The sequence below is a fragment of the Carcharodon carcharias genome, chromosome 2 (genome assembly GCF_017639515.1).
Source record: "Carcharodon carcharias isolate sCarCar2 chromosome 2, sCarCar2.pri, whole genome shotgun sequence".
NCBI lineage: Eukaryota > Metazoa > Chordata > Chondrichthyes > Lamniformes > Lamnidae > Carcharodon > Carcharodon carcharias.
In genome coordinates, this window is record NC_054468.1 from 153,894,787 (window position 1) to 153,922,078 (window position 27,292).

The following is a 27,292-nucleotide window of genomic DNA, read 5'->3' on the forward strand; positions in this document are numbered from 1 at the left end:
TGGGTGGTAGCCCCAGGGGGGTCCACCTCCAGGAAGATCCCACCCACCATAAGCCGCTTTTCCAGGATGAGGTGCACCACCCGCTCGGCCTTCAAAAAGAACATGGACTTTCCATACATCTTTGAGGCCGCGACTATGGTCGAGGGGCCAACAACCCCAGCCACAGCCTTCATGCGGGGTGGGTGTAGCACTTCACCCCGAGCTGCCTGGTCAGCAATTTAAAAGGTGACGGAGCTGCAGGGGCCTAAGCGGCCACCATCCCCGAATAGGTAGCCCAAGCAGGCCCCGCCACCAGCGAAGATGTCATCACTGCCATTGGGGAGTGTCACACCCACCCCAATATAGGTAAAACAAAAGAAAATGCCCAAAGCAAAGGGGAGTGGGAGCAGGGGAGAGCAAGAGGGAGAGGAGGAGGAGTAGAGAGAGGGGACAAAGACAGGCAAGTGCCTCGATGTTTCCAGAGATGACGGGCAGGTGGGGTTGGTGGTGTATTCCCTGACCCTCCAATACAGGGGTAGGAGTCTTCCCCTGGGCAGCGCAGTTCAGGAACAAGTGGTAATGTCCTTGAATGCAGCTGGCTCTGGGCAGCACTGGCTAACCCAGGTGAGGCAAGAGAGGGCAGAGTGAGGTGCAGATTTCTTTTCCCCTTCGAAAGCTCAGTCAATCTCTACTCTCCCTTTCACAGAAAGCAGGTCTTCCTTCCCTCCCCCTGTAGGCAAGCAGTTGCAGTTCTTTTCTCCCCCAACTCTGGCTGCAAAAAGTCTTCCCCCTCTGTCTGGATTTGGGTCCTCTTCCCTCCAACTCACTCCAAACTCCCACTCCCAGGTTCTTCAGGCCTCGCAAGGCCCCGCCCTGTAGCAGCAGCAGGGTGTAGCAGCAACAGATTTTAGGAGTCCCTAGAAAGAAAAAGTCCACTCCCCAAACTCCTTTTCTCCTCCTTACAAGCAGCAGTCTTCCTCTTCCAAGTGAAGGTCAGCAAAAAACTCCAAAGCAGTAGCAGCAGCAGCAAGAGCAGGAGCATCAACAGCAGGCAGCAACACTCACTCCCAACTACAGCTCAGGCAACAATGAGCTGCACCTGAGCCCATTCAGAAAGATTTATGTGATTTAAAGAGAAGATGGATTCAAATTCAAGTCTCGTTAGAGACTGGAACTTAAGTCCAGCAGCTTAGGCCGCTTGGCTACACTACCATGGCTAAAGTGCAATTTTGGCAGCTGCGGGATTCAAACCCTCACTTCCTCAGAAGCTAGAATCTGAATCCAGTGCTTTACACTGCTCAGACACAATACTAAACTGATGCATTTACTATAATGTTTCTGGCATTGCACAAACTGGGATCGGGTGTTAATCAAGTATACATACTTTCCACGATTGTCAATAAACTCCCAAGAATGTCTCCCTGCCTATGGCTCCCTGTTCTGATGAGCAGTGTTCGTGTCACTCAAATGTGAAACCTTTCTACACAAGATGTCTCAGTTCAGGGCCTCTTCACTGTGTTTTGTGCAGCCTTCAAAACAAAGTGATGGTCCGGCCTCACACTCGCTGGACACATTACCGATGGCCTGTACCTCGACGGTGCTGGTCATTGCTGCCAGAATGTTGTGGGCAGGCATCACAGAGTTCCGTCATTCTCTGTGTGTGCTCTCAGCACCTTTAAGGTGCAGCTGGCCAACATCTCTTCAGCATCTGTGACCACTGACACTGAAGGGCTCAGGTGCTGAAGGCGGACAAAGGATCAGATGCTTCTAAAGTTTCATGGCTGTGTCTCCGTGATATGACCCTGATCAGAAAGTGCAAGTGAACTGCCCTCGGCCACACAGGGGTCAGACATTCCCAGAGGAAACGTGAAGATCTATGGATGGTCATCCTCCTGCATTCGAGCGACTATTAGGGCCTCCACTGCGTCTCCATGACAGAACATTATCACAATGGGTATGTGCGCTATCATAAGCCAGACTGGAGTCAAACATTCATTGATGCAATGTGAGGATCTATGGTCTCTCCTCACTGCATGTCGTCATCATCCTCCACAAATCTAGTAGATATGAGGGCCCCCTGAGCACGCCTGCCTCGTCTGGCCAGTGTGAGGGCCTCATCCCAGTCACCGTCACCTTCGAGGACCTCCTCACCCTCATCCCCTTCAGCGTCCTCATCAGAGGAGATTCTCAGCTCTTCCATCTCCTCCTAAGCCAGCTCCTCTCCCCGTTGCAGTGCCAGGGTGTAAAGGGCGCAGCAGGTGACGACGATGTGTGACACCCTCTGTGGACAGTATTGCAGGGCTCCATCAGACTGGTCCAGGCACCAGAACTCATTTTCAGCATCCTGATGATCTGCTCCAGCAAGTTGCAAGTTGCAGCATGAGCCTTGTTATAACTTCTCTCTGCTGCAGTTTCAGGCTGTCACAGGGGTGTCATCAGCCACGTCCTCTGTGGGTAGTCCTTGTCACCAAGGAACCATCCCTCAGCTTTTGTGGACCCTGGAAGACGTCAGGGATCTGTGACCGACTGAGAATGTAGGAGTCGTGAGCACTCCCTAGAAACATGCACAGACCTGCAGGATGTATTTCTGGTGGTCGCACATCAGCTGCACATTCAGCAAACGGAATCGCTTGCAGTTGATATAGTTGACAGCAGGTTGAGACAGAGACCTGGGTGCCACGTGAGTTCAGTCAATCGCACACTACACCTGTTGCAAACCAAAGAGATCTGGGCAAATCCAACCGCTTTTGCATTCTGCTGTCCTGGTCCCGGACGAAATACATAAAGTTGAGTGCCCTCGCGAAGATCGCATGTGTGACCTCATGAATGCATTTGTGGGTGGAGGCTTGTGACATCCCAGAGAGGTCGCCTGTGGAGCCCTGAAAGGAGCTATTCATGTAGAAATTGAGTGCTGCGGCTACTTTCACAGCCACTGGCAGTGGATGCCCTCCATGTCCCCATGGCACCAAATCCTGCAGTAGCTGGCGGATGTGACTGTCCATTTCCCTGGACATACACAGTCTTTGGCGACACTGGTTCTCGGTCATTTGTAGGAATGAAAGGTGGCGTCTATACACCCTGGGTCCAGTCAGGCATTGACCAACAATGGCTTGCTGTGGCTCTTTGGCTTGTGTGTGGGACCCCCCCAGCCGCCCCTTCATCTAGATGCTCCTCCCTCTGCACAGCCAGGCACCTCAGTCACTCTCAGAATGCCATGAGGCATACAGCTAGGTTACCATGCTCCTGATATTGTACTCCTGCAGGATGAAAGAGAGAGAGGCGCGTGGGTTAGCAGGGGTGTACTAAGAACCTGTCTTGGTTAATTCTGAAAGACCCTTAATGCTTCCTAGAGATTGCTGGCAACCACATGGATGGCCAGAGATTAGTGCACTGCATGGCTGCCTGAAACTCCACCCACGTCCACCTTACTCCACCTGACCAATTGGTGACAGCTTTGCCCATTGGACTGCATGCTGTGCTGTCAGCTCAGGCATTCTCCGAACACACGCTGCAAGGCTACACTGTTATCGTCAACCATTGGCAAGACTGATCCAATCCGGGATGATGACGTTGCAACGGGCAGTAAGCGCCTCAACCAGTGACTGCTTCATGGCCAGCTTGGCAAGGAGATTGTACAACATACCCAGTCATCCAACTATCCTGCAGGCCACTAAAATGCTCATTACTTTGCACTCTGTGCCTGAGGTGTGAAAAGCTCTGAGCACTTGGTGACTTTGATGCCTCTGCATTGCTTGAGTGGGCAGAGAAGCTAGAAGCCCGACTCCAATCATTATCAATGTGGCTGTGCCTGAACTGTACAGGAATGGTCACTATATACAAGGTTTCCCCAATACATGGCCACTTCCCTCGCCCACTGCGCCCTCCATCCTGCACATACTTGTGTGCTACCTTCAACCGCAGAGAGACCCTTGTGCCACCCCCCAAGTTGCCTCAGCCGCAGGGCAGCCTTGTCTCCTCCATCCCCAATGCGCCTCAACTGCAGAGCAGGCCTTGCCGCACCCACCCCCGCCAACGCAACTCGACTGCAGGGCAATCCCTGCCCCCCAACCCCTTCCCAATGCACCTCAGCCTTGAAGTCCAACAGGCGACCCATGTGAGCACTCTTCAACCTGTGTACTCACCTCCAAGTTCCCCTCAAAGTGCATGTCTTTCGTATGCTGTTGTAAAACACATCGGCATGGTGGGGACAACTTTTGACCTCGTCATATTGTCTGCTCATGCCACCGAACATGCCCAACAGCATGGATGATTCCGTCCAGTATCCTTACCTTCTCTTGAAAGCCATGGTTAGTTTTATCTCACCAAGTTTTTGTCTTATAACAGGAGCATATTTTTGTTGAACACTTTGAATCGTTTCTTTAAATATTCTCACTGTTAATTTACTGCAGTTTCTTTTCGTCTATTTAGCCAATCAACCTTAGCCAAAACTCCCCTCATATCAACGTCATTGGCTACGTTTAAGATTCTTGTTTTAGATTCGAGTATCTCACTCTCAACCTTCATATGGAATTCAATTGTATGATTATCTTTTGAGATTGCCAATTAACTCTGCCTCATTACACAATTCCAGGTCTAAAATAGCATTATCCCTAGCTCTTACCCTTGCTTATCCTTGTTCTATTAATACATTCTGCTTTCTTACCTTTATGCCACTATCAGCACTTCCTTTAGCCCTCGTCACTACCATCAATGCTCTCTTTTGTCTTTTTGTCCATGACATCTTTGTCAATCGCTCCTTAGCCCCCACCTAGCTGACCTTCTATCCAGCTTCACCAGCTCCACCCCCCCTTTCATCACATTTCTACTTCTCTTTAGCTCTGAAGGGTCATACAAATTCAAAATGTTAACCCTGCTTCTCTTTCCAAAGATGCTGTCAGACCTGCTGAGTTTTTCCAGCACTTTCTGTTTTTATTTCAGATTTCCAGCATCCGCAGTATTTGGCTTTTATATTATCCCTAGCTTGTTTTGCACCAAGAAAGTATTCAATAAACTCATCTTCCAGGTTATTTTTATCAATTTGATTTCTAATGTGTCGAGACACATGCTATTTTATTTGTACAACATACCTCTCCTTCCTTAACCTGTGTAGCCACATCCTTGCCTGTTTTTCCAGGAATAAAGAGCGGGGTTTGTGGTTTATCCAAAAACGCATCTGTTTGAGTGTCAACATCAATTTCTTCTATACGATCACTGAGTTCTTCCAGATACAATTCTGATCAATACAGATAGGAAAATTAAGTTGGAACTTATTAACGTCAATATTGATGCAAACTTAGCATTCATAATAAGAGATATGTTTTGTATATGACTCCTCTCAATTTTTTTCTTCCCACAAGGTGTAAGTTACGCCAATATTTATTAATGAGCTTTGGCAGTGTGTCATCAGGCTGTACGACTAGAGCTGACATCACAGTTGATCCTGTCCGTGTCCTCACGCAACATTAGTATAATTGCATTTCCAGCAAGTGTTGCTAGATAGCAACCACTCCCCAAGTCACCTTAGGATTTCCAAGACTCTATAAAACACTGAGATTTCACATCCTTTCAGTTTTCTCTGTTGTCAGGGCCATCACCTAGGGCTGATAAATTGGTATTACTAATGCCTGTGTAAAGCATTTGACTCACACTGAGCTTAGGGGATCTGCTAATACTCTTAAAAATTAGATTTTTCTGTGGAGGGAAGAATGTTCCTGTATACTACATGAAACATTTAGACACAGGCACTAATATATCCTGCTTGAATTACCAGCATTCCATACAAATATTCCATAACACTGAAGGTTGGAAGATCTCTTAACTCTCATAAGAATTAAACTTTACTCAGGAAACTATAGTAAACACGCCAGTATTAAAGCTAACATTTTACAGTTATGGTAGCTTTGGAGCTAGAAGCAGTTGGCTTGAAAGAATGGGGAATATATTTCATTTTGAACACTGATCCCTATTAACCATACCTGTTTGTACCTCTGCGTGTATTCTTCCCTCCACAGGGTTTGGGGTTCCAGTTCGCAGCTGAGCTTTGGCTCGTCTCCTGGCAACTGCCCTCCTTTGAATTTCTTGCTGCCGTTGGACCTCAATAGGGTCAGGCTGGGCTGTCTATGTTAAGATGTGAAAAATACATTTTTAAAGTTATGCTTTTTTATTATGTATGTATTGTCATGAAGCTATGCCCCTTTAATTTTGAAAATATGATTTTTAAATTTTCAACTGACTGGAAATTTTGCATTCTGATATGAAACTACTTGAAAATGCAAGTCCACCATCCAAGGTCAAGGTGAAAAACAAACAAGTCACCCTTAGGGGAGAGCAAAGAGAGACATATTTCCTATTATTCAGTGACCCATCAAAACTCGTCACTGTCTAAGATAGAGACATAATGCAAAGTGCCGGATATTGAAATAATGGCTGCAGTAGACAGACCTACCTAAACCCCTTGGAAATACACAATGGTTGAAGTATAACAGGTCAGGCGGCAGCCAAACAGAGACACTGCAGGGGAGACTTTAGCAGAAGAGACTGGCTGAAAACTCTCTCTCTCCCCTCTCTCTCTTTTGGAACAAGTGTATTACCTGGCTTGTAAGCCAACTCTACTAGATATCTACAGCAAACTAAGATCTTGTAATTATTGCAACATCTTCCACATCTAACCGCATCCATGAAACCAGCTAATCCAAATCGACAGCAACATTAAAAAATCTACACATCAAAGACAATCAAAGGACACTTAACCATACATTGTTTTAACTGTTTTTTACTGGACTTCAACTTCCCTTATTTCTGATGTGTGCGCGTGTGTATGCATGTGTGTGTGACTGCACGAGGGCCAAATGCTTGATGTTGCGTTTTATTATTTTTCTTGGGTTTAGTGGTTAATCAATTTCCTCTCTTTGACTCAAGAAAGCGTTGTTTGATTGGCTCCTTATTGCTCACAGCTTAAATAGTTAAATATGTTCTATTTGGAAAAAGCATTTCCTCATAAAAAGAAGCTTAAACCTTTGTTGTGACTAACCAAGGAGGTTGAATAGAGGGAAGCCAGTTCACCTCTTCTCACCTGGTCATAACAAAACTATCAAAAAAGCATTGAAAACAAGCACAAGGAGTTAATGCTGAATTTGTATATGACTTAAATTAGAGTATGCCTCAAAGAATTGTGGATTCTAATCAATATCCATGTCATTTTATTTTGTAACCTTTATTTAATTATTTTTGAGATTATCTTAAATTTATGCTTCTCATTACGGTCTTGCTGACCAGTGGAAACTATCACCATTTATCCTATAATGCTGCCTTGAAAACTCCTACCAAATCACTGCCTCAGGTTTCACTTTATTGCTGTAACCCCTAATTCCATGTTATATGCTGGTAAACTAATGCTTCACTTGATGAATTCTATATCCTTCCTCTAATGGCCTCAACTCATTCAGTCAAAACATACACGCAGAATATGCAGCATTGAAACAAGCCTCCTCCTACTCCAATTACTGCTTCCCATCTATCCCCTTTTTTTAAAAAAATCATTGATGGGATGTGGGCTAGGCCAGCATTTAATGCCCATCCCTAATTGCCCTCGAGAAGGTGGTGGTGAGCTGCCTAATGTGGTATAGGTACACACACTGCTGTTAGGGAGGGTGTTTGCAGGGTTTTGACCCAGCGACAGTAAAGGAACGGTAATATATTTCCAAGTCAGGATGGTGTGTGGCTTGGAGGGGAATTTCCAGGTGGTGGTGTTCCCATGTGTCTGCTGCCCTTGTTCTTCTATATAGTAGCAGCCATGGGTTTGGAAGGTGCTGTCTAAGGAGCCTTGGTGAGTTCCTGCAGTGCATCTTGCAGATGGTACACACTGCTGACACTGTGCGTTGGTGCTGGAAGGAGTGAATGTTTTTGGGTGTGGTGCCAATCAAGCAGGCTGCTTTTCCCTGGATGAATGAATGATCTCATAATAAAGGTGTCCTAGGTAGCAGTGATTACAACATTATTGAATTTTGCATTCAGTTTGAGAAAGAAGAGATTGGGTCTAAGACCCAAGATTGGGTGTTTTAAACTTAAATAAGAGCAATTATGAGGATAAGACGACAGAGCTGGCTGAAGTGACCTGGGAAATTAGGTTAAGGGATAGGTCACTAGAGATGCAGTTGCAGACATTTAAGGAGATATTTCATAACACTCAGCAAAGATATATTCCAATGTGAAAGCAAGGCTCTAGCGGAAGGATGCACCATCCATGGCTAATTAAGGAAGTTAAAGATAGTATCAACTTGAAAGAGAAAAACAATTCTGTGAAGATGAGTAGCAAATCAGAAGATTTGACAGAATATAAAAACAGCAAAGAATGACTAAAAGAACAATATAGTCATTTGGTCGTACAGAACTTGAGCTTTGCTGAAAAAAAGAGATTTTCTGTCAAAGCTTTTCATCTTGCACTCACTGGGGCAATTCGCAAGAAAATACCAATGTCAGGGGAAGCAACATATTTACACTGCATGAAAAGAGTGCTAATTGGTTGGCAAGTGGGCTCTGATTGGTAGAGGCATTGCCATGGAGGATGTACCAGTGGATGGTGACTGACAGTTTACTGCCAAGCATTGTTTGAATTTAAACCAGGCAGCTTGGCTCTGATTGGTAAAGACATTGCCCTGGGAAATGAACCCTGTTCATGAGTTTGCATGATATACAGTGTGAAATGATTCCACACACAAGATTGGCTTTATCAACAACCTTGTAAATAGGGAACAAGCCATTTGCTCACCATGCAAGCTTGATGCTGAAATAGTGCGCATCAAAGACATCCTGCGGGATAATGGCTACCCTGATCAAATCATTTCACGCTGTATATTGCGCAAACTAATTAATGGGCCCAAGGCCATTACTTTCGGCCCTGAAAAGTGCCTGATCTACCCCAGATTACCCTGAAAGGGCAAGGAATCTCAAAAATTTGAGCATTCAGCTGTTTCATGCTGCTATGATGCGGTAGCAACACAAGTGATATTCGCCACTAACAGGATGCTGCCTATCACACAAATGGGTAATGCGGTGTATGAAATTCACTACCAGTGTGATGCTAGGTGTGTTGGCTGTACGTCCCAAAGACTGGCGGATCGTATCAAATAGCATGTCTCTTCCACTGCTTGCAATGGGCAAGGTACAGGCCTTACCCAACCTGCCTGTGCTTGCAAAACTCAAAACAGATTGTCCAACATTAGGTGTGATTCTGTGATTGGACAACATTTGCTAAATAATCCTCAGTGTGCTACGAATTACACTGTCAACCAATTTAGATTGTCAGTCAGGCTCGCAGTGTGGTGCATTTGCATGTGGTGGAAGCTACATATGTTAATACACAGGGCCCTTTGCAGACAGAAAAAGCATGTACATATAGTGCGCCTGTTTCAGCTAAACAAAATAAGTGACAGCCATTCGTTGGTTCATTCCCCAGGGCAGTGTCTAATCAAAGTCAAGCTGCCTGGTTTAAATTTCAAACAATGCTTCGCAGTTAACTGTCGGTCGCCATTCACTGGTGTATTCTCTATGGCAATGCCTCTACCAATCAGAGTCCACTTACCAACCAGCGCTCTCTTCTCATACAGTACAAATATGTTGTTTTTCCTGACAATGGTATTTTCTTGCTGATTGCCCTGATAAGTGCAAGGCGAAAAGCTTTAACAAAAAAAGTCTATTTTTTCAAAAGAATAATAAGGAGGGAGAACTTAGAGAGAAAGCTAACTAGAAATACAAAATCAGACAGGCCAGCATTTATTGCCCATCCCTAAATGCCCTTGTTCAGAGGACATTTAAGAGTGAACCACATTGCTGTGGGTCTGGACTCACATGTAGCGGCAGGCCAGGTAAGGACAGCAGGTTTCCTTCCCTAAAGGACATGAGTGAACCAGATGGGTTTTTAAACAACAATTGCCAATGGTTTCATTGTCATCATCAGACTCTTAATTCCAGATTTTTCTTTTTTATTGAATTCAAATTTCACCATCTGCTGTGGTGGGATTCGAACCTGGGTCCCAGGGCAATACCCTGGGTCCCTGGAATACTAGTCTAGTGACAATACCACTAAGTCACCTTGAGAAGATGGTGGTGAGCTGCCTTCTTGAACCACTGCAGTTCATGTGGTGTCTCCAAATCAAATCATTTGTGCAAATGGTGAACAATAATGGCCCCAGTGAAATTCCGACAGGACTTCACTTCCCACTTTTTGCTGGTCCCCAAAACTTCCCTCAATTCCTACCCTGTTTTTCATTTTGCAGCCATCCTTTAATCCATTCTACTACCTGGCCCCTGACTCCACAGGACCTGAACTTTGTTATGGATTTCTTATATGCCACCCCAAAGGTTTTTTGAAAGTTCATGTTTACCACAACTGCATTGTTCTCATCTACTGTTATTGTTTCAAAGAATTCATCATTAGTTAAACTAGACTAATCTTTAGAAATCAATGTTTATTCCCCCCATTGTACTCTCCATATCCAGATTTCTTTTACCTGATCTTTGAGCTTTCCTGCCACTATGCTTGTTGAACTGATCTATTATTCACTGAATTATTTCTATTCCCCCTTTTCAAGATTGGTATTATATCCAGTCTTCTGGATTATTCTTTTTCTCTGTTAGTTTCTTGAGTATCTCTGGGTACAATCCATCTGGGAGCCAGGGTTTGTCTGTCTTAAGTTTGTCTTGTTCTTCTTTTCTTTCTGTCTCAATTGTTGTAATATCCCCCTTGATGACTTCTACTGTTGTGGTTTTCTCTCGTTAGCCCCCTCTTTGAAAACTGAAGCAAAACATCTATTCAGGATCTTTTTCAGTGTAACCTCCTGTGATTTTATCTTGCTCATCTCTTAGTGGTCATATCCCTATACCAATTCTGTTACTCAGCTAATAAAAACTGTGGAGTTAACGAGTCATACAAACTCGAAACGTTAACTGTTTCTCTCTCCACAGATGCTGTCAGACCTGAGTTTTTCCAGCATTTTCTGTTTTATTTCAGATTTCCAGCATCCGCAGTATTTTGCTTTTATCTGTTATTTAGCTACCTACTTTAATATTTTTTATATTCTGATGCTTTCAAATCAAATTTCCTCTTTCCCTTGTTAACTGTCTTAACTTTTCATTAGAATTTAGAAGAATAAGGGGTGACCTTATTGAAACGTACAAGATTCTGAGGGGGTTTCACAGGGTAGATGTTGAGAAGATGTTTCCACTAGTGGGGGAATCTCAAACTAGGGGGCATCATTACAGAATAAGGGGACACTCATTTAAAACTGAATTTCTTCTCTCAGAAGGTAGTGAGATAAATTTTTGAAATATCGGGGAGTTGAGGGCTATGAGGAGCTGGCATGAAAGAGGAGTTGAGGCCTGGAGCAGATCAACCATGATCTTATTGAATGGTGGGGCAGGCTTGAGGGGCCGAATGGCCTACTCCAGCTCCTATTTTTTATGTTCCCAAACTCTTTAAGCTTATCATATTCCTTTTTGTCACCTTTATTACTTATATGCTTTGCGTATGGGTTTCTCCTTTAAATTCAATTCTACCCTCACCTCTATTTATTCATGCCATTTCATTCTTGGCTAGTTCTTATTTTTTAGTCAAATATATTTCTCATGTATGCTATAGATTTTTCTTTTAAACATTGTCCACTGTTTTCTCCCTCTGTCAGTATTCTCCTCCCTATCCCTTAAAGATGCAAACAAGATCATACACAGGTCAGAGCATGCCCCTAAATGCTCACATGGATCACTTGGGTCTGACGGTGGATTTAAAGCCTGACACAGCAAAGACTTACAGGCCTATTGGATTTGAGGATAGCCTTAAGCACTATCTATGGAGAAGATTATATCTGGAATTGCCTACATCTGTGGACAGAATATATCATCTGATTCAATGCACTGTCAATATAAGAAAAGCAGTCGCTGCTACTTTGTTAAATTGGCTGCTATAACCTTGGGTAGCTTAGTCAAGCTGGAGTCATGTTCAATACACCTACCACTGGGAGGGTTTGCTGTGCATATGTATTTCCTCGTACTACTCTTCTGTCGTACATGATGTTTCCATAATATCCTGCTGTGCATCTGAAATACAAAGGAATGGGTTATTACTGCAGCAATGTAATCCAATTTACTAGTTTAGCCTGTTCCGTTATTTAATGAATTCTGGACACAAGTAAGGCCCAATACTAGTGCTGCTAAGTTGGGACACCAATGGGAAAAATGAAATACAGCAGAAGAGTCTGGATTTCAATAAAGTGCAAATGTCAAAAGAAGGACTTGCAGCCCGGTCTACACTTTGGCCCTCAATATGCCATTCTGCAGCTAGGCAATCTGCTAAACCACTTCCTCATGTCTACCTTTGATGACCACAGCAAAATCTTTCCTTTCTGCCATCCTGTTTGTTCTCGCAGTTCTGTTCCAATCTTCACTCCCTCAAGTCCAAGTATGCAGGTTTGACTGTGCATGGTGCATAACTGGCTTAGCGAAGATCTGGCTGGACTGCATTAAGTCCTCTCTTCTCCCAAGACTGCTTGTATATTATCCTGGAAAGCAAAAACAGGCCTTTCTTTTCTCCATGACCAACTGTCTTCTGAAAATCCCTTTAGCCATGCCCCTGAGAGCTCAGAAGAATCCTGGAGAGTTCTGGAGTCTTCAGAAATTAAACATTAATTTCCCAGACTGCTGCAAGGTGTCTTTAAACCAGTCATAATACCAGTCATCGTACACACCTATGCTCCAAGATCAACCTCTAGATTCTTCAACCTAGCCTTGGAGCTAAATTCCTCATCCCTGGAATCATTCTGGTAAATCTCCCATGCATCTTTTCGAACACCATCACATCATTCCTAAAGTGTGGTGACCAGAACTAGACACAACACTCTTGTTGTGGCCTAACCAGAGCTTTATAAAAGTTCAGCATAACTTCTCCACTTTTGTATTCAATATTTCAATTATGAAGCCCAAGAAATGTTTTCCTAGCTAACCTCTCAACCGTGCCAATCATAGAATCATAAAACATTCACAGCACAAAAGGGGCCCATTAGGCCAGATATTTTCATGCAGAGCTCTGCAAGAGCACTCAGCTCGTCCCACTCCCCTGCCTCTGTCAACTAGTTCTTCAAAACTTTTTCTTTGGATAATTCACAGTTCTCTTTTAAAAGTCATGATTGAATCCACCTTCACCATGCACAATGAGTGCATTCCAGATACGAAACATTTGCTGCATAAAAAACTTTTTCCTTATGTCACCATTTTTTTTTGCCATTCACCTTAATTTGGTATGATCTGGGTCTTGACCCTTCCAGCAAAATCACGCAGAACCACAGCGCAGAAGAGGCCCTTCAGCCCATCGAATCTGCACTAACATGAGAGAAACACCTGACCTACCTACCTAATCCCATTTACCAGCACTTGGCCCAGAGCCTTGAATATTATGACATGCCAAGTGCTCATCCAGGTACTTTTTAAAGGATGTGAGGCAAACCGCCTCCATCACCTTCCCAGGCAGTGCATTCCAGACCGTCACCACCCTCTGGGTAAAAATGTTTTTCCTCACATCTCCCCTAAACCTCTTGCCCCTCACCTTGAACTTATGTCCCCTCATGACTGACCCTTCAACAAAGGAGAACAACTGCTCCCTATCCACCCTGTCCATGCCCCTCATAATCTTGTACACCTCAATCAGGTCGCCCCTCAGTCTTCTCTGCTCCAACGAAAACAACCCAAGTCTATCCAACTTCTCTTCATAACTTAAATGTTTCATCCCAGGCAACATCCTGGTGAATTTCCTCTGCACCCCCTCCAGTGCAATCACATCCTTCCTATAATGCGATGACCAGAACTGCACACAGTACTCCAGCTATGGTCTCACCAAGGTTCTATACAACTCCAACATGACCTCCCTGCTTTTGTAATCTATGCCTCGATTGATAAAGGCAAGTGTTCCATATGCCTTTTTCACCACCTCACTAACATGCCCCTCTGCCTTCAGAGATCTATGGACACACACGCCAAGGTCCCTTTGTGCCTCAGAACTTTCTAGTGTCATGCCATTCATTAAATGCTTCCTTGTCAAATTACTCCTTCCAAAATGTATCACCTCACACTTTTCAGGGTTAAATTTCATCTGCCACTTATCTGCCCATTTGACCATCCCGCCTATACCTTCCTGTAGCCCAAGACACACAACCTCATTGTTAACCACCTGGCCAATCTTTGTGTCATCCGCAAACTTTCTAATCCTACCCCCTACATAGTCATCTATGTCATTTATATAAATGACAAATAATAGGGGACCCAGCACAGGTCCCTGTGGTACGCTACTGGACACTGGCTTCCAGTCACTAAAGCATCCTTCTGTCATCACCCTCTGTCTCCTACAACTAAGCCAATTTTGAATCCACCTTATCATATTACCCTGTATCCCATGTGCATTTGCCTTCTTTATAAAAGTCTTTCATGTGGGATCTTGTCAAAGGCTTTGTTGAAATCCATCTAAACTACATCAACTGCACAACCTCATCTACACACCTGGTCACCTCCCAAAAAATCCATCCATCCTTGCTTTACTCCCTTGATACTTAATGCAGCTGTACTCCCTCTGACTTGATTGTTTTAACCGTATTATGATGTGTCTCTATTCTGCTAACATTCTGTGTCACCTCCCCCTACTGAATTAGTTTAAACTCCTCCCAACTGCACTAGCAAATTTGTTAGGCATGCCAACACCTCCAATATGTTGTCACTCCCTGGATCAATTTGCTCAAGAACTTCACAGTCTCTCTCCCCAAGTTCCATATCTTCATCCTCATTCTCTTGGGTGAAGACGGATGTGAAGTATTTGTTCAACACTCTACCAATGCCCTCTGGCTCCATGCATAGATTGCCCCGTTGGTCGGTAATGGGCCCTGGTTATCCTCTTCCCATTGATATGCTTATAGAATATCTTGGGATTTTCCCTACTTTTACCAGCCAGAGCTTTCTCATATCCCCTCTTTGCTCTCCTAATTGCTTTCTTAAGCTCCTCCCTGCCCTTTCTGTACTCCACTAATGCCTCTGGAATAATCCCGGGACATTGAGCTGCCAATCCTGCCCCACCCTCAACCACATCTCAGTGATGGCTACTATATCACAATTCCACGTGTCAATCCTCACCCTTAACTCATCCATTTTACTAGTAATACTCCTGGCATTAAAGTAGAGGCCATCCATCCTTGCTTTAGTCTCTTGATACTTAATGCAGCTGCACTCCCTCTGACTTGATTGTTTTACCGTATTATGATGTGTCTCTATTCTGCTAACATTGTGTGTCACCTCCCCCTGCTGAATTAGTTTAAACTCCTCCCAACTGCACTAGCAAATCCGCCAGCAAGGATGTTAGTCCCGCTCTGGTTCAGATGTAGACTGTCCTACTTGTACAGGTCCCACCTTCCCCAGAAATGATCCCAGTGATCCAGGAATCTAAAGCCCTCCCTCCTGCACCAACTCTTAAGCCACGCATTCATCTGTGCTATTCTCCTATTCTTGAGCTCGCTAGCACATAGCACTAGGAGTAATCCAGAGATTACAACCTGAGAGGTCTTGCTTTTTAGTCTACTCCCTAACTCCCTGAATTCTTGATGCAAGACCTCACCCCTCTTTCTACCTATGTCATTGGTACCAACACGTACCATGACCTCTGCCTTATCACCCTCCCCCTTCAGTGACATCCCGGACCCTGGCACCTGGGGGGCAACACACCATCCTGGAGTCACACTGACGGCCACAGTAGCGCCTATCTGTTCCCCTGACTATAGCATCCCCTATTACTATTGCTCTTCCTCCCCTCCTGGACAGACAGGCTGCTTGTGGTGCCAGAAGCTTGGCTCTGTCTGCACTCCCTGGATGAACCAGTGCCCTCATCAGCCTCCAAAATGGAATACCGATTTGCAGGGGACTACTGAACTACCTGCCTGTTTCTCTTGGACTGCCTGGTGATCACCCATTCCCTTCCTTTCTCAAGCTGCGATGTGGCCACCTCTCTAAATGTGCTATCCACGATGCTGTCAGACTCGCGGATGATCCACAGTGTCCTCAGCCGTTAGTCCAATTGGCGGCTTTTAGCAGGTACAAGGGAAGCAAATCAGCGGAGGCATTTGTGGAGTACAGAAAGTGCGGGGTGGAGCCTAAGAAAGCAATTCGGAAAGCAAAGAGGGGATATGAGAAAGCTCTGGCTGATAAAAATAGGGAAAATCCCAAGATATTCTATAAGTATATCAATGGGAAGAGGATAACTAGGGAAAGAGTAGGGCCCATAAAGGACCAAGAGGGCAATATATGGGTAGAGAGTTCAATGAATACTTCACATCCGTCTTCACCCAAGAGAATGAGGATGAAGGTATCGAACTCGGGGAGAGAGAATGCAAGGTTCTTAAGCAAATTGATTCAGGGAGTGACGTATTGGAGGAGTTGGCAGGCTTAAAAGTGGACATATCTCCAGGTCCGGATGATTTGTGTCCCAGACTGCTGAGGGAGGCAAGGGAGGAGATTGCAGGGGCCCTGACCCAAATTTTTAATTCCTCTCTGGCCAAGGGGGGAGGTGCTAGAGGACTAGATAACAGCTAATGTGGTTCCACTATTCAAGAAGAGTTGTACAGGTGAGCCAGGGAACTACAAGCCAGTGAGTCTCATATCAGTGGTAGGGAAACTATTGCAAAAAATTCTGAAGGACAGAACCTATCTCCACTTGAAGAGGCAAGGTTTGATCAGGGATAGTCAGCATGGCTTTGTCAGAGGGCAGTCATGCCTAATATATTTGATTGAATTTTTTTGAGGTGGTGACCAGGTGTGTAGATGAGGGTAGTGCAGTTGATGTAGTCTATATGGATTTCAGCAGAGCCTTTGACAAGGTCCCACATGGGAGACTTATAAAGAAGGCAAAACAAAAACAGAATTACCTGGAAAAACTCAGCAGGTCTGGCAGCATCATCGGAGAAGAACAGAGTTGACGTTTCGAGTCCTCATGACCCTTCAACATAATTACCTGGAAAAACTCAGCAGATCTGGCAGCATCGGCGGAGAAGAACAGAGTTGACGTTTCGAGTCCTCATGACCCTTCAACAGAACTTCTGCTGAAGGGTCATGAGGACTCGAAACGTCAACTCTGTTCTTCTCCGCCGATGCTGCCAGACCTGCTGAGTTTTTCCAGGTAATTCTGTTTTTGTTTTGGATTTCCAGCATCCGCAGTTTTTTGTTTTTATGAAGAAGACAAATGCACATGGGATACAGGGTAATTTGATAAGATGGATTCAAAATTGGCTTATCTGTCGGAGACCGAGGGTGATAGCAGAAGGATGCTTTCGTGACTGGAAGCCAGTGTCCAGTGGCGTACCATAGAGATCTGTGCTGGGTCCCTTATTATTTGTCATTTATATAAACGACATAGATGACTATATGGGGGGTAGGATTAGTAAGTTTGTGGATGACACAAAGATTGACCAGGTGGTTAACAGTGAGTTTGAGGGTCTTGGGCTACAGGAAGATATAGACAGGATGGTCAAATGGGCAGATAAGTGGCAGATGGAATTTAACCCTGAAAAGTGTGAGGTACACTTTGGAAGGGGTAATTTGACAAGGAAGCATTTAATGAATGGCATGACACTAGAAAGTTCTGAGGCACAAAGGGACCTTGGCATGTGTGTCCATAGATCTCTGAAGGCAGAGCAGTATGCTAGTGAGGTTCGGAAAAAGGCATATGGGACACTTGCCTTTATCAATCGAGGCATAGATTACAAAAGTAGGGTGGTCATGTTGGAGTTGTATAGAACCTTGGTGAGGCCACAGCTGGAGTACTGTGTGCAGTTCTGGTCGCCACATTATGGGAAGGATGTGATTGCACAGAGTGGGTGCAGAGGAGATTCGCCAGGATGTTGCCTGGGATGAAGTACTTAAGTTATGAAGAGAGGTTGGATAGACTTGGGTTGTTTTCATTGGAGCAGAGATCTGAGGGGCTACCTGATCCAAGTGTACAAGATTATGAGGGGCATGGACAGGGTGGATAGGGAGCAGCTGCTCCCATTAGTTGAAGGGTCAGTCATGAGGGGACATAAGTTCAAGGTGAGGGGCAGGAGGTTTAGAGGGGATGTGAGGAAAAACTTTTTAACCAGAGGACTGTGACGGTCTGGAATGTGCTGCTTGGTAGGGCGGTGGAGGCGGGTTGCCTCACATCCTTTAAAAAGTACCTGGATGAGCACTTGGCACGTCATAACTTTCAATGCTCTGTGCCAAGTGCTGGTGAATGGGATTAGGTAGGTGGGTCAGGTTTTTCTCACGTGTCTGTGCAGACTCGATGGGCCAAAGGGCCTCTTCTGCACTCTGTGATTCTGTCAGAGTTTCTCCCTATATACTCCAAACTCCCCATAATTTTGAACTCCTCAATCAAATCTCCTTTCAAGTTTCTGTTCTTTGTGGACAACGTGCACAGCTTCTACAATCCATGCACGTAACTGAAGGTCCTCATCCCTGTAACCATTGTCGTGAACCTTTTCTGCACCCTGTCTAATGTTTTCACAACCTTCCTAAAGTGTGGTGCCCAGAATGAACGCAATACCCCAGTTGAGGCCAAATGTGTGTTTTAGATGTTTATCATAACTTCCTTGCTTTTGTACTCCATACCACTACTTATGAAGCCCAGGATCTCATACACTTTACACAATTTGTCTTGCATCCTTCCATGATTATTGCCTATTTGGTCCCAGGCCTTTCTGCTCCTACAGCCCGTTTCGAATTGCATCCTTTATTTTATATTGTCTCTCATGTTCTTCCTACCAAAATGAATAACTTCACACTTCTCTGCATTAAATTTCATCTGCTACTTGTCCGTCGATTCCAACTGTGTCCTTTTGAAGTCTATCACTATCCTCCTCACAGTTCACAATACTTTCAAGTTTTGTGTCATTCGCAAATTGGGTAATTGTATCCTTGACACCAAATTCTAGGTCACTATTATTTATCAGGAAGAGCAGGGGTCCTAATACTGACCCCTGGGGAACACCATAATAGACAAATTCCAGAGGTGAGAGAGGTAATGTGATAAAACCTTCAGGAATACATCCAGCCAGATTTAGCAGCCCACCTCTATTTACATCTCCAAAGAATGGTGAATAGCTCATGTTTTTTCTTTTAAATCATGAACATTGAGACCATCCAATTAGCTTCCTTCTCTGCTTCCTATTTTGCCTTCCTCTATTTCAAGAAACAGCCGTCCACCACTGCTGTTTCCTATCATTCAGCCAACTTTGTAACAAATGTAGCCTGTCACTTTATTCTGTAGGCTTTAATTTTGCTGACAAGCCTGTTATGTTAGTCTTTAACAAATGCTTTTTAGAAGTCCATATAACCACTTCTGTTACCCCATCAAAAAACTCAAATCAAGTTAAACCTGATTTTGCCCTTGCCTTTAAATCCATGCTGGTTTCCTTAATTAGTCCACATTTGTCCAAGTGTCTCCTGATTTTGTTCCAGATTATCACTTCTAAAAGCTTTCCTACTACTAAAATTAAACTGACAGACCGGTATTTGCTGGGTTTATCCTTGCATCCCTTGTTGAACAAGGGTGCAACATTTGCAATTAACAATCCTCTGATACCACCCCTATATCTAAGGAGGATTGGAAGATTATGGCCAGTGACTCAGCAATTTCTGCCCTGACTTCCCTCAGTATCCTCAGATGCATCTGATCCAGTCCTGGTGACTTATCAACTTTTATCCAGCCAGCCTTGCCAATACCTCCTCTTTCACAGTTTTTAGCCAATCCAATGTGTAAACCACCTCCACTGATATAGATAGATGCAAAGTACTCATTTAGCCATGCCTACTCAGCCCCATTCCTCCTTTTACTGTCCTTTTACTATTGACATGCCTATAGAAAACTATTAGATTCCCTTTTATGTTAGCTGCCAGTCTCTCTTCATACTCTCCCTTTGCATCTCTTTTTTTCCCTCACTTCCCCTCTGCACTTTCTATATTCAGGCTAATTCTCAATTCTCTTATCAACCTGACATACCATACGTACCCCTTTTGTGCTTCATCTTACTCGCTTCCTCTTTCATCATCCAGGGAGCTCTAGCTTAGTATGTACTACCTTACCCCATCATGGCAATGCACCTTAATTATATGTTGTCTCTCCCTATCCCTTCTGCCAAAAATGCATTATTTTACACTTCTCTATTAAATTCCATCTGCCACTTCTGGGCCAATTCTAGCATATGCCCTTTTGTAGTTATTTGGAATTATTCTCACTATTTGCCACATTCCATATCTGGTATCATCAGCAAATTTTGAAAGTTTACTTTGTATTCCAATATCCAAACCATTTATACATCAAAAAAAGTGACCATTGGAGAATGACAGTGTCTACCATCTTCCTGTCTGAAAAACAACCATTTACTGTGACTCGGTGCTTTTTTTGCCTTGAAGCCAATATTTTATCCAAGCTGACACTAACTTGCCTTGTCCATGAGCCTCAATTTTGTTAAGCAACCTTTTATGTCATACCTTGTCAAAGACTTTCTCAGATTCAATTGGGACAACTTCCATTACATTTCCTTCTCTGTTACTTCATTAAGAAATTCAATTAGATTAGTCAAGCATGATCCGCCTTTTACAAATCCATGCTGACTCTCCCGAGTTAGCTAAAATCTCTCCAAGTGCCTGTTAATGTTTTTTTCCCCCCGATAGTATTAGGTAAGGTTCCAGAAACAATAATGTTAAACAGACTGGCCTGTAGTTACCAGGTATGTCCTTACATCTTTTCTTGAACAAGGGTGTCATATTTGCCACTTTCCAGTCTGGGTGCCTCCCCATGTCTGGTGGGGGGGTTTGGAAAATTATGGAGAGGCCTTCTGTTATCTCTAACCCCACTTCCCTTAGCAACAAAGGATGTAAGCCATCTGGATTAAGTGAGTTATCCACTCTGAACAGAGCCAACTGTTTCAATGCATCTGCCCATCAATATTTACCTCACCCATTACCTCTACCATCTCTGCTTCTCCCATGTTTTGTTAGAACCCTCTTCCTTAGTAATCATTGATGCAAAGTACTCATTAAGTATTCTAGCTTTGCCCTGTGGCTCTAAGCACCGCACCTCTTGCTGCCTGCTTACTATTCACACCAGTGAAAGAATTTTGGGTTAACTCTTGTGTTAACTGTCATTTTATTATCATATTCTCACTGTTAGCTCTAATTTTTTGGCTGAACAGGAAGTTTTTAAAAAAACTTATTCTTTCATGGGAGTGTTGCTGGCAAGAACGCTTTGCAGCCTTCCGGACTTAACATTGAGTTCAACAACTTCAGATCATGAACTCTCTCCTCCATCCCCACCCCCTATCTCCAATAATTTATATATTTTTAATTTTTTTTAATATATATTTTTATTTTCCCACCTATTTCTATCATTTATAAATGTATTTCCATTCATTGTTTTATCTCCACCTTGTAGCCTATTTCGATCCCTTCCCCCTACTCGATCCCCACTAGGGCTATCTGTCACTTGCTCGTCCTGCTTTCTACACTTAATGTCACCATTACAACATTCTATAGCTAATATCACCACTGTCAACACCCCTTTGTCTTTCTGTCTATGACATCTTTGGCAATCTCTTCCTTTACCACCACCTATCACTGGCCCTCTATCCAGCTCTACTTGTCCCAACCCCCTCAACCAGTTTATATTTCATCTCATTTCTATTTTTCCTTAGTTCTGATGAAGATTCATACAGACTCGAAACGTTAACTGTGTTCCTCTCTGCAGATGCTGTCAGGCCTGCTGAGTTTTTCCAGCTATTTTTGTTTTTGTTTCAGATTTCCAGCATCCGCAGTATTTTGCTTTTACCCCTGTATTGCTAGTCCAGTGACATTACCACTATGCCTTCACTCCCATGAACTGTGAGCAGGAAGCCAAGTGAGCACCTGTAACTTGAGCATGGCTCAAAACGATGTGTAGAAGTAAACTGTTATCTACTGGCTTACTGAGTTGTCACAAATGGAACTCACGGCAAAGAGTGTAAAGTTGGGACTTTGGCAAGAGTGGGTATTAGGAGCAGAAGGGGAAGGAGGTGCTGCCTTTTGCCTCCAACACTTGTAATATTGTGTGTAAGTTTAAGGCAGTAAGTATATAAATCTTATTCAGTGTTTCAGTGCAATTTAGTGTATAAAAAACATACAGCAGGCTAAAAAATAGATATTTATAATATCTCAGAGTGGCCAAAGACAAAATGGTCTGAAAATTAGTGGCCGAAGGCATAAAGTTCTGACTTTTTTGTGACAAGGATTCATGTAATTACAACACCTTTTATTATTTTAAATGGGTGGAATTATTGGACTTCAAGTGGGCAGAAACATTAGTTTTCCCCTTGTTTACCTTCTATTACCATCAAGACTGTGGGCCAATGCACTTGTGTCAAATTGCCAAAGTGACTTCTGCATTTTAGCATTCAATGCAGTTATTGCAAGTAATACAGGACGAAGTCCGTGTGAACAACATAACCATGACCTTGCTGGATTATGTACATGCAAAGCGAAGCGAAGTACTACGACAGTGCTTCACAAATTATTTTCTACCATGACTCCGTTTTAACTCACCACCACCTTCTCCAGGGTAATTAGGGATCAGCAACAAAAGCTGGCCTTGCCAGTGATGCCTACATTCCATGAACGAATATATAGAAAAAAACTTGAAAATTAAGGTGACCTCAGATGCCAGCAAAAACAAAACAGCAATTATGATATTATTAAAATTCATGTATTATATATTGACAAACATTATAAATATAAAAATCTGTTCTTAAAGTACTTTGTAAAATTTTATTTTATGTACCCGTCGATTTTTGCCAAACTTTCCATATTCATGGTGACAGAAAACTCAGTGAAGCCCCTTCCTCACCCTCCACACTCATTATCAGCTCCTCTCCCTCCCAAAACACACATGTACATGCACACCTCTCCCCAGTGTGCCTCTCCTACATACTCACATACCCTCTTTCCCATCCCCACTCAGTCACTCATGCCCTCCCAACCCACTCACTCAGACAAACATACGAATTAGAAGTAGGCAATTCAGCCCCTTGTGCCTGCTCCACCATTCATTAAGATTTTGGCTGATCTGTTTGCTCCACATTCCCATCTACTGCTGATCACCTTTGATTCCCTTGCCTAACAAGAATTTATCTATTTCCACCTTAAATATATTCAATGACCCTGCCTCCTCTGCTTTCTGAGGCAGAGAGTTCCAAAGATGCACACCCCTCAGAAAAAATTTCACCTCATCTCTGACCTAAAAGGGCAACTCCTAAATTCAAAACAGTGCCTCCTGGATCTGAACTCACCCACAAGAGGAAACATCCTTTCCATGTCCACTTTGTCAATACCGTTCAGGATCTTTTATACTTCAATCAAGTCACTCCTCCCTTTCCTTAACTCCAGTGGAAACAAGCCCACTCTGTCTATCCTTTCTTCATAAGACAACCTGCTCATTCCAGCTATCAATCTAGTAAATTTCCTCTGAACCACCTCCAGCACACCTACATCCTTCCTTAAATAAAGAGACCAAAACTGCACACAATATTTGAGATGTGCCTGGTGTAAATGAAGCATACCATCTTTGCTTTTATGTTCAATTCATCTTGTAACAAAGGATAACATTCCATTAGCCTTCTTAATTACTTGTTGTATCTGCATACTAACTTTTTGTGACTCATGCACTAGAACATCTAGATCCCTCTGCAGCCATTCTCCATTTAGGTAATACTCAGCTTTTTTTTTTCTTCCTGATAAGTGAACAACAACACATTTTCCCCATTATACTCCATCTGCCATATTTTTGCACTCACTCAACCTATCCATATATGATCATAACCTCATGTGTTCTTCACAACATATTTTCCTACCTATCTTTGTCTCCTCTGCAACTTTAGCTATCATGCTTTCCTCCCCTCATCTAAGTCATTGGTATAGATTGTAAAAAGTTGAGGCCCCAGCACAGACCCTTATGGACTCAATTCGTCACATCCTGCCAATCAGAAAAAGAGCCAATTATTCATACTCTGTTTTCTGCCAGCCAATCTTCTATCCATGTTAATACGTTACCAACTACACCATGAGCTTTTATTTTCCGCAATAACCTTTGATGTGGTACCTTATAAAATGCCTTCTGGAAATACAAGTACAGCACGTCTACAGGCTCCCCCTTATCCGCAGCGCAAAGAACTGCAATAAATTGGCTAAAAACGATTTTCCCTTCACCAACCCATGCTGACTCTGCCCGACTACCTTGAGTTTCTTTAAGTGCCCAGCTATAACCTCTTTAATGATCGATTCTAACACCTTCCCAACGACTGACATCAAGCTCACTGGCCTATAGTTTCCGGTTTTTCAGCTTCCCTCCCTTCTTGAATAGCAAGGTTATATTTGCTACTTTCCAATCTTTGATCCTTTCCAGAATCTATGGAATTTTTGGAAAATTAACATCAACTACCTCATTAGCCAGCTCTTTTAAGGCCGGAGGATGAAGTCTATTAGGACCCGGAGACTTGTCAGCCCACAGCTCCATCAATTTTCTCAGTACCGTTTCCCTAGTGATTGTGATTTCACCAAGTTCCCTTCTCCCTTTCATCTCCTGATTTACAGCTGTTACTAAAATTTTTTTGTATCCTCTATAGTGAACACAGAAGCGAAATATTTGTTTATTTCATCAGCCATTTCCTTATTATTTACTATTAACTCTCCATTGTCACTCTCTAAAGGACCAACATTCACTTTACTTACTCTTTTCCTTTTTAAATACCTAACCATTTTTACATTTCAAGCTAGCTTCCTCTCATACTCTAATTCCTTACCCCTGATTAACCTTTTAGTCATTCTCTGTCGTCCTTTATATTCTGACCAATCATCTGACCTGCCACTCATCTTTGCGCAGTTATGTTCTTTAGTTCTTTAACTTCTTTAGTTAACCAGGGATGGTGGGTCCTCCCCTTAGAATTTTTCTTTATAGTAGGAATATACTTATTCTGAATATCCTGAAATATCCCCTTAAAATGCCTGCCACTGCTTCTCGATTGATCTATCCCCTAGCCTTGTATCCCAGTTCACTTTAGCTAGCTCAGCTTTCATGCCCACATAGTTAGCCTTATTTAAGTTTAAAATACTAGTCTTAGACCCATTCTTCTCCCTTTCAAACTGGATGCAAAATTCAATCATATTGTGGTTGCTGCCAACTAGGGGTACCTTCACTCTGAGGTCATTAGATAATTCTGTGCTCTTCCTCCCCACTCAGTTCCCCACTCCGACTCATTCACTCATCTCCTCCTCCGACTCCCCCCTCCACCTTACCTGGATTTCTTCACCTTGCCTGAATGTGTGGGAGCTAGAATGGAAAACCAGTGATAATGATGATGGATAATTTTATAAATTGGACTCAAATCCTAAACTGTTATAAAACATTGATTGATGTGAGAGAAAAATGGCTGTCAGGGTCCAAACCCCAGGCCTCAGTCCTGCTCCCACTTGTCCCTCTCTCCCCGTGGCCCCAGCCCAACTCCCCCAGGCCTCAGCCCTGATCCTATCCATCTTCCAATTAAATGTTGCGAAAACTGAAGTCATTGTCTTTGTACCCTGCCACAAGTGCCTTCCCTTGACCACTGCTTCCATTCCTTACAACTATCTTGAGCACAGTAAGACTGTTTGCAACCTTGATGTTGTGTCGGAAACAGCAATGAACTTCCAATTACATATCCATACCATCACTGAGGCTATGTCCATCTCACAATCTTGCACAATTGCAACCCAATCTAAGCTCATCTGCTACTGAGATCCTCATCCATGCCATTCAAACCTGACTATTCCAATGCGTAGTTAACCAGGCTTCCACCTACCACCATACAATAAAGATGTGCTCATCACAAAACTCTGCTGCTAATCTGTTCACCATCCATCACTTGCATTTGCTGACCTTGATGACTCCCGATCAGACTGCACTTCAGTTTTAGAATCCTCAGCCTGATTTTCTAATCCCTTCATGGCCTAGTCCATCCCAACACTATAGATTCCTCCAGTCCTAAAAATCTTTGAGGTCTCTGCACTCTTCGAATTCTGCCTTCTTACTCATCCCCAATTTTAATTATCTTACCATAGGTTGTCATGCTTTCAGCTGCCTTGGTCCTAAGCTTTGGAGTTCTCTCCTTAACCCTCATCAGAACTCTCTCTTTTAAGAAACCTACTCTTTTGATCAAGCTTTTGGCCATCTGTCATGATAGCTCCTTCCGTGGCTCAGTGATTTTACTGATATAACTTTTGTTAAGTATCTTTGGGCATTTTGCTGTGTTAAATAAGCTATATAAATTTAAGTTGTTGTGAACTGACATTACCTCCCAATCCATTAACACTTCAGTTTTAAAATTCACACCCCTCATGTTCAAATTGCTCCATGGTCCCTTCTACAGCTCAAAACCTTCCTCATCACTGATACCCCATGCCTTGCTCCAGCTTCTCCTCCACGCTGCCCCCATGCCCTGCTCCAGTTTCCCTCCTCCTCCTCGATCCTCCCCCACGCCCTGCTCCAGCCTCCCTCCGACTGAATGTTCCCCCTTGCCCTGCTCCTGCCTCCTTCCTCCTCAATGCTGCCCTCATGCCCTGGTCCAGCTTCCCCTCCTCCTCAATGCTGCCCTCATGCCCTGGTCCTGCATTCTTCCTCCCTACTCACTGCTGCTGCTGCTCCTGACGATATTTCTTCCTCTCCTGTAGGGCTCTGGGGCGGCTCGAGAAGGTGTAGGTGTTGATGTTGTCCTGCTGCGGTAACACGGTGGTCATTACGACAGACTGGCATATATCAGCAACTCAGAATAAGATCAATGTGAAGACCAGCCAGCCTCGAGTGTCCAGCAATCACCTGCTGCCTTGGCAACGGTTACTACACCAGCTTGTCACTTCCGGCAGAGATCTCCCCCTCTTCCGCCGACAAAAATAAGTCCGAGTTATGTCATCATCATTTCCACTCTCCGTCGGTTTAAAATACCCGCCCCAGCGGGTGTTGAGCACCCAGTGCATCATTTTGTGAGTGACGGAGACTGTCCTTGTTTGTTTTCCTCAAAATTTTTTCAAATTTGGCTCATCGATATGTTCATTCGGGGTGTTAAGTGTTGGTTGTTCTTGGTAACCATTATGTTGGTTGTGAGCCTTCTTGTGTTCTACCGCCCTCATTATTATCTAATATTGAGTAACTGATGCTTATAGTTTCAATGAGTGTTCTTCCCTTACGAGTCAAAGATCATTTTCA

At 43.7% G+C, this 27,292-nt stretch overlaps 1 protein-coding gene across 1 annotated transcript in view; it reads right to left on the minus strand.

Moving 5' to 3' along the window:
* rsph3 (radial spoke head 3) overlaps positions 1-26,949 on the minus strand; it is a 77,547-nt gene extending 50,598 nt beyond the window's left edge. The window contains exons 1-4 of the mRNA XM_041208530.1: positions 26,720-26,949; positions 11,985-12,069; positions 5,955-6,096; positions 5,067-5,212 (exon numbers count right to left, since the gene is read on the minus strand). Of these exons, the coding sequence (XP_041064464.1) occupies positions 5,067-5,212; positions 5,955-6,096; positions 11,985-12,069; positions 26,720-26,826 (480 nt within the window). The 5' untranslated portion in view covers positions 26,827-26,949. The remainder of the gene's footprint in view (positions 1-5,066; positions 5,213-5,954; positions 6,097-11,984; positions 12,070-26,719) is intronic.
* Between the last annotated feature and the right edge of the window lie 343 nt (positions 26,950-27,292).